Genomic DNA, 8,365 nt, shown 5'->3' on the forward strand with positions numbered 1-8,365 from the left:
TTCAGACACTTTGTGCATTAGCTGATAGCTTTAGTGACACTTAGCACGCAAATAAGGTGGAAAAAAGACTTCAGCCATAAAAATAGGCCCAAAAAATCTGCAGCACATATCGGCGTCAGAAAAAATATTCAAACGATATCGGCCGACCTCTATAGTTTTAAAATTTAAAATCATTATGGTGCAAAGTAAACATTTTATATTTTTTTTGAATTTGTGTATTAATCTAAAAAAGGAAAACAGCTGTGGGCAAATTCAGCACTCGTAATAAACTAGAACCAGGCTTTGGCTTGAGTTCCTCTGACACCTGTAGGTATGACTCGGTGCCAGAAGAACTTTTATCATGGTAATAGTTGATTACTAGTAACTTTATCAGCAGCAACACTGAAACCAAGTAGGACACTGAGCAACTTATCTGACTGGCTTCCACGTGGAAAAAATTATATCAACAAATAGATCATAAAAGAATCCACAAGGCTTTACTTCCTTAACTGCTGAAGCAATGCTTCGTGGGAGTTTTAAGCTCCTACTTTTCTAGCTTTGTATTCTCTAGAGGCGCTGCGATGCTAATGCTAAACACACCACAGCATGCATAGAATAGAATACTGTATTGATCCCACAGTGGGGAAATTCGCTTCTTACAGCAGCACCAAAGCTTAAGAGAATCATCTGAAGACAAACAATAACAAAGGTACGTGTATATACATATGTACATATAGACCGTAAGCTAGAATTGTAACCTTCAACCACTAAAAACCACGAATAAAAACAAATAAAAACGTGGGTTTGCAGCATACTGCTAAATATCCGGTATTGAACGAGTATTGAATACAAACGGAATATTGCATTGATGTTATTGCGTAACAGGATAATGCCAGAGTTATACACTGTTACTGCGGAGGGGATGGAAGACCTGCGGTAGCGTTCTGTTTTACATCTGGGATAGGTTGGTTTCTGTCGTTTTACTCTGTTTATGTTTATGTGCTTAGCAGACGCTTTTATCCAAAGCGACTTACAATTATCTTTTAACCTATAGGGCATGTTGTGATCTGTGGGGGAAACCGGAGTACCCGGAGGAAACCCACGCATGCATGGGGAGAACACGCAACTCCACACAGAAAGGCCACAGCCGAGTTTCGAACCTGCGACCTTCGTGTTGCGAGGCAACAGTGCTAACCATTGCGCCACCATGCTAGCCTGGCAAGCCAGACTAAATAAATGTATTATTTAGTCTGGCCACGCTCCATTGACGGCTCTCGGTTGTGGGGCGGGTTCTACCGTTGTCTTTCAAATGATCTCCGCATTCCACTGGACAATGAATGTGACATACTCTTGTTTCACTCTGTTGCATCATCCCACCCACCAGGCATATAGAGTGCCCTGATTGGCCCACAAAGCGGATAAAGCTCTGTGATTTGTTCACTAAGCAGATAGAGCACTATGATTGGCCCACCATTATGGACCAATCACAGCTCTTTACGTGTTTGAAACCCCTCTAGAGAGCTGTGATTGGCCAGCCAGAGCCCTGGTAGGAGCTGTGGAGGTTCCAATGGAGCATGCCTAGACCAAACTTTGCAAAGCAAGAATTTGGTCTAGTTCACTAGGCTACCACCATGCGACTCTGTAATAATTCCTCATCTAACTCTGTTTAGTTGGGATTTCTGCTCCAGGAGAAACATTACATTGTTTCTGCAGCGTCCCATGATGCTGGGCGTCCCAGTAGGAACACACCGGTGACCTGACCTGGACTTTCAGAGAGACTGTCTTAATAAAAATGTCCTTAAACACTCTGTAAAGTTATTCCAAATGTTTTAGATGAAAATTATGTTAAAAAATAACTTAAGAGAAGATAAAATAAGTGATTTACAGAATAGAATATGCATTTTAAATTACACCACTGCCTTTGATAAATGATTATAAAAGAATGCTTGCTAAATATTTTACAATATTCACTTCTGCTGTCTGTCGCTTCCATCAGAGGAGAGAGATGGAACATCCTTGTTGTCATTTTAACCCAATATCAGTAGCATGAGACACAACGCTGCTTCAGCTAACTATTTTTATTAAATTAATGTTTTCCATGAAAACACATTATTTTAATAAGATCTGCCATGTCCGAGTTTTCCAAAGGTTCAATCCTCCTCTGTGCTCATTAGTCGTAAGACTTCCTTAAAAATATTCCTGCAGCGATCCAACTCAAAGTCACAGACTGGAGGACAAGAGAGAGGAGACTCAGCGCAGATAAACAAGATGAGCCTTAAGGAGATTAGCGTTCATCCGAAACCAGACGTGATCTTCATTTGATTGTTCCAGTCAGACAAAAAAAGAGCTCCATATAACCTTCAGATCCTGCCTTAGCATAAGTGATGGTTAACAGCAAATGTGGCCATGATGATGAACCTGCTATGTTCACCAAACACAACCATAGAAAATGAAAGTTCAAGCAAAGAACTGCCCTCTAGAGGTGGGTTGCAGGTAAAATAATTATTATTAAGGAAATGAATAAACAAACAGCTTCAACTAAACATTGCTTTAGGGTAAGTATAACCAGCAGGGCCCTGCAGGGAATCAGTACAGTTACCGGAGCCATTTGCCTTTTATTTGTTTATTTAACCTTTTAGCTGGCTACAAAGGTTTGAGGTTCAGTCGGGCAGAAACTTTAATGATGACGATAAGTAAGCTGAGCAGATCCATCAGGACTTTAGGATCATGGGTGGGGAGCATCCAGAGAAAACCCTGCATGCAGCACAAGATGACCCGTTTCCTGTGACATCACCTTTGTGCTGCAGTTTCTTTTTTCATTGGTCCCTGATGGTGGAAGGATGGACTTCCTGGACTCAGGACCACCGCCTAACGCCGTGCTGACATCCCTCCCTTCATCAGGCACACCTGACTTCTACACCAACCACATTCAGGCAGTAAGTCGGGCTCGTTCCCAGTGAGAGTTGGACTCCACCAAGGCTGCCCTTGATCACCGATTCTGTTCATAACCTTTATGGACAGGATTTCTAGGAGCAGCCAAGGTGTGGAGGGGATCTATTTTGGTGGCCTGAGGATCGGGTCTCTGCTTTCTGCAGATGATGTGGTCCTGTTGGCTTCATCAGAATGTGATCTCCGGCTTTCGCTGGAGCGGTTCGCAGCTGAATGTGAAGCAGCTGGGAGGAGGTCCTGCCCCAAGTGGAGGAGTTTGGGTATCTCAGGGTCTTGTTCACGAGTGAGGGAAAGATGGAGTGTGAGATCGATAGGTGGATTGGTGCTGCATCTGCAGGGATGCGGGTGTTGTACCGGTCTGTCGTGGTGAAGAGAGAGCTGAGTCAGAAGCTCTCTATTTTCCGGTCGATCTACGTTCCTACCCTCATGTCCTTGTCCCCCCCACCCCCCCCCTCCTTTTTTTTTCTTCTTGGCACTCGAGGAGTACAGACGCTTCTCTTTCGCTCCCTTATCTTTTTTTCCCCAAGGCTCTTTGTCCTGTCTGCCCACAGAGTGCTTCTCTGCATTTCTTCTGAAGAACCTCATTTTTAACCATGGATTTGATAAACTGGTCATTCAACACGATCGATAAGATTTTTTCAACAATGAGAACGGAGCAGGGAGGCTCCCACATGTCCAGAGGGGACACACCCGGCGGGGTATACTATGTTGGATTCCTGGAAGGAGTGGAAGATCATATGCCTCTCCCAGCTGTCCATTGAGGATGTCGAAGATGTGTGGATGTTTGGCCTGATGATCACTGGATTTCTCCTGATTGGAGTGGGAGGATATCTGGTTTTCTGGAAATTTAGGAAGACGGGAGTGATTGGAGGGCGACCCGCACCCACGGCAAGCACCGTCCGTGTGGAGACTTCTCAGACTGGGACGTTACTCGAGGTGAATCGTAAGCTGGACAATGTTCCAGCTGCGATACCGGTATTAGTGCGCAAAATGGATGTCATCTCGGAGAGAGTCACCAGACGATATGGACAAGTTTAAAAACCCAAAATAGGCTTCACTGAAGGACTGGAATGATCAGTTTAAAGACTGAAGGCAGAGAGGAAAATGATCTCAGCCTGACCCAAACAAATTCTTGTTATCTGAATCTGACGCCCTGGTAGCCTTGAGCGGCAAGCAACTAAAACCCCCACAAAGGAATGCAGACCGATGCTGTGAACCCCCCCCCCCCCCCCCCCCCCCGCCTTCAGATTGGTGGACTTCAGCCTGGCGAGGTCATCAACCTGCAGGAGTCAATGTGCTCTGCGCTTCTCCCAAGATCTCCCTCCCACCTGTGACTGTACAGTAGATGAGCGCCGTAGATGGCTGCTCTCGCTGGGGGAAACAGGATCCCCCCCCCCCGCCTTCCTATTGGAGTCTCATGTTGTGTTGTGTTGTCTGAAGTCTGTTGCATATCTGTTGAGGTGTTTGTTTTGCAGAGCAAAGCTGCCCTCCTGGTTGGAGGGTAACTCTGAAGTGTCTTTTTTTCCCTCCACCTGAACCAATCCTCATGTAAACCCTCTTATCTCTATTAAGGTAGCACGACTCAGGGTAGCGAATGACCACAGTCACCAATTCTTGTCATGTGTCTTGCCCATGTATGTCTGATCTCTGAATTGTGTGTACTGAAACTCTAATTTCCCTCTGGGATTAATAAAGTATTGATTGATGGATATTTCAAAACTCACCTGCAGATGTCCACTCCACTCCTCGGACCCAGTCTTCATGTCCTTGCAGCGTCATTACCTTCTGGAGCTGCAGTGGAAAAACACGAAGGAGGAATCAGTGTCTCCTTTCCAACTACGTTAAATATTTAATTTAGTTCATTATTTTCTGAAAGAGTCATGATTGGAGCTTACCTGTCCGTTCGCCTGCGCGTACAGATGCACTTTACAGTCGTCTCCACCGCAGGCTAGTACAGGAACTACACAGAGAAACACACACAGGAACATGTGTGTGTGTGTGTGTGTGTGTGTGTGTGTGTGTGTGTGTGTGTGTGTGTGTGTGTGTGTGTGTGTGTGTGTGTGTGTGTGTGTGCAACTTAACTGTAGCTAATGCACTGAACTTACCTTTGGTGCCTGGCAGCAGAGCTAGAGACACGGCCATCATGAAACCAGCGAATGACACAATATGGAGACACTCAGCTGACGAGCAAAAAACAGAAAAATCTGAGTTCTGCAGCAATATTTTTCACAATAACATTAATTAGATGAAATTATAGTTTTGCATCTTTTTGCCACAACACACCCGTTAGACACTTAAAGTCACTGCCTCCTGCAGACGACAGCATAAATAACAGGTTGTGTTTTTATTTAGGATGTAAAATAAAGTTAAAACCTGTGTGCATTAACACACTTGTTGAGGGGCGACGGTGGCACAGGAGTTAAGTGCTCGCCCCGTAATCGGAAGGTTGCAGGTTCGAGTCCCGCTCAGTCTGTCGCTGTCGTTGTGTCCTTGGGCAAGACACTTAACCCACATTGCCTGCTGGTGGTGGTCGGAGGGACCGGTGGCGCCAGTGCTCGGCAGCCTCACCTCTGTCAGTGCGCCCCAGGGCAGCTGTGGCTACATCGTAGCTCATCCCCACCAGTGTGTGAATGTGTGTGTGAATGGGTGAATGACTCTGTTGTAAAGCGCCTTGGGGGGTTCCAGGACTCTAGAAGGCGCTATATCAAATACAGGCCATTTACCATTTTAACGAGTGACTCAAAAAATGTCTGCATCAGAAAAATGTCGCAGGAGACGGACTGAATGTCACGGACTCTCAGCTGTCGCGTTTCAATTAATAATATTAATAAATTCAGTCTTTTTGCTGTTTAACGTGTGCATCATGTAAGGTTTAAAAGCCCTCTTAAATATTTCAATTAAAAAATCCTAAATTACAATTTTAAAACCACAATTTATGCAATTAAAAATGTATTTTACTGAAAAATTCTTCTGCAAAGAGATGAAACACTCATTAAATGAAAACACAGATTCATTCATACTTTCTGGGTCAAAGCATGAATAATTCAGTCAACTGAAACATTTGCAGACTTCTCTGCCTCAGACATTTCTGTTCATTGTTGTAACCAGTAGCTATCTCAGAATGATCGAATGAAGAAATCTTAAAACATTTCTGCACAGATTAGGAATCAAAAAGCATGAAAAGTAAAGAGTAAAAACAAACATAAAACACAAAAAATCTGTATCTAAACGTCTGAAACCTGATCAGTCACCATGATTCTGAAGTAGAAATAATGATCTCCAACGAGCTAATTCTTAAACATAACGGTTTGTTTCGTTTTGGTTCCTCACCGTCTTTGTCGTCGCTACAGAGCCACAACCTAACTGTGGAGTCTGAAGCAGAGGAGGCCACCAGGACCTTGGAGTCTTCCGTGTAAACGGCATCGACGGCACACACCGCAGCAGTGTGGCCCTTACACTCCACCGACTGGATGAACTGGAGACAACACCACACTTTTTTCATTTCACTCCATTAACATAAAAGCAAATTAATCCAAATACTTCATCAGTACAAGTTAGTTAGCTAACACGATAAAGAAGTTTTTTCTGTCAAAAAGACTTGGATGCCTTTTAATGCACTAAATACATCTAATTCATCATTATCATTATTATAATTATTATTGTCACATTTTAGTCAGAAACTGGTACCTTTCCATGCTGAGCTTCCCAGAGGATGAGTCGACTGTCTGAACCTCCTGAGACAAGGTGACACTCTGGTGCTGTGGCAACAAAAACAGCTCTGCCAGTATTAAAACAACATATTAGCTTCATTTAATCACCACTCATGAGTAAATGGTCCACCTCTCCTCTCCAGGAGTCATGACCCTGTTCCCCATCAGCCCTGATGGTTGAATGCAGCCAGACTCTTAAAACAGGGTCAACTGCAGAAGCTGATTAACAAACTACAGATAGTTTAAATAAGCCAGTAAAATGGGAGACCTTTCCCTTGTTTGGACATCTTAGATTTACTAGATGGAACGTTTTAGGAACAAGAGCCCCATAATTCCTGTTGTTATAGCTGAAACTAGCTAAACTAGCACCACATTTTGCTAAATACATAAACATTTTGCCACTCCGGACTCACCGTTCTCTGTTCTGTGAACCCACCGGACCGCATTTACTCTCCCCGTGTGTCCGTTCAGCAACCCAACGACTCTTCCCTCCTGTATTCAAAGAAAACAACGTTCACTCGCTTTGTTTTGAACATTTTAAAGCAATAATTAGCATCGATGCGAGCCAAAATTAAGTAAATAATTATCATATTTACTCACCTGTGGGTCGTAAAGACACACTGAATTACACGACCCGAAGGCTATAAGACCACCGCGACCCCAAGAAACCACATTTGGTGCCCTGTTTGCGCTACAAGCTACATGGCATGTTTCTATCACGGACGCTGCCATCTTGGAAGCTAAAGTTGTGGTGTAACTGTAAAAAGAGTCCGTAGGTAAACAGCACCTAGCCGAGATTATTAAATAATCTGTGTTTAATTTTGTTTATTCGTTTCATAATTTAACATTTGAATGCAGTTGATTCAATACATCTATTCTGATGTATTTTATTTTTAAAAATCAGTGTTCACTGTGTAAAAACATTGGTTATGACGTTTAAAGTAAGCTACACTTCTAAATAATGTCCAGTAGATGGCGGAAAAGAATCAAAAAATCAGAAGAAGCTTATTCTGAGTGAGTAGGACCAGAGATTTATTTTTTTCTATTGGACCAAAAATCCCGAACAGTGATGAATTTGGTGTTATTTCAATGGAAACAATTGAAATGAAACGGAAATCTGATGAGTATTTAAAACGTACTGAAAGAACTAAAGATTAATCTGTGTATTAAACCTATTTTGTGCATAATTTCCTCAAAATTATTACTTTAAAATAATATTACAATAAAAGACTTCGATATGTGGAGATAAATGACAAATTAGATTTTGCATGATGATAAAAATAGTTGATCTTATTCAAGCTCAGATAACACACGCAAACACACGCACACATGCACACACACACATATAAAAACATGCACATGTCATTCTGTGTAATTCCCATGCCAAGATCAGATTAAGGCTGACATGGTCGCATCTGAGTTAGCTGCCAAACAAACAGGATTGCAGCCATACTTAAAAAAAGATGAATAAATCACCAATAAAGAAACACAAATGTAGAAGTTGTACTAAAAAGTTGCAAGCAAGTATTTGACAAGAGATATAAAAAAAGTGTGTGTGTGTGTGTGCGTGCGTGCGTGCGTGCGTGCGTGCGTGTGTGTGTGTGTGTGTGTGTGTGTGTGTGTGTGTGTGTGTGTGTGTGTGTGTGTGTGTGTGTGTGTGTGTGTGTGTGCTGTGACAAAGACAAAACTGACACTGTCATCAGCTCCTGGGTAGAAAATAGATTTTG

General features: G+C 42.9%; 1 protein-coding gene across 1 annotated transcript in view; it reads right to left on the reverse strand.

Annotated features, from left to right (window-relative positions):
* elp2 (elongator acetyltransferase complex subunit 2) overlaps window positions 1–7,398 on the reverse strand; it is a 59,625-nt gene extending 52,227 nt beyond the window's left edge. The window contains exons 1-7 of the mRNA XM_015973308.2: window positions 7,239–7,398; window positions 7,052–7,130; window positions 6,616–6,686; window positions 6,259–6,403; window positions 5,034–5,108; window positions 4,824–4,888; window positions 4,653–4,719 (exon numbers count right to left, since the gene is read on the reverse strand). Coding sequence (XP_015828794.1) covers window positions 4,653–4,719; window positions 4,824–4,888; window positions 5,034–5,108; window positions 6,259–6,403; window positions 6,616–6,686; window positions 7,052–7,130; window positions 7,239–7,370 — 634 coding nt within the window. The 5' untranslated portion in view covers window positions 7,371–7,398. The remainder of the gene's footprint in view (window positions 1–4,652; window positions 4,720–4,823; window positions 4,889–5,033; window positions 5,109–6,258; window positions 6,404–6,615; window positions 6,687–7,051; window positions 7,131–7,238) is intronic.
* Between the last annotated feature and the right edge of the window lie 967 nt (window positions 7,399–8,365).

Source organism: Nothobranchius furzeri, chromosome 19 (assembly GCF_043380555.1).
Source record: "Nothobranchius furzeri strain GRZ-AD chromosome 19, NfurGRZ-RIMD1, whole genome shotgun sequence".
Taxonomy (NCBI): Eukaryota; Metazoa; Chordata; class Actinopteri; order Cyprinodontiformes; family Nothobranchiidae; genus Nothobranchius; species Nothobranchius furzeri.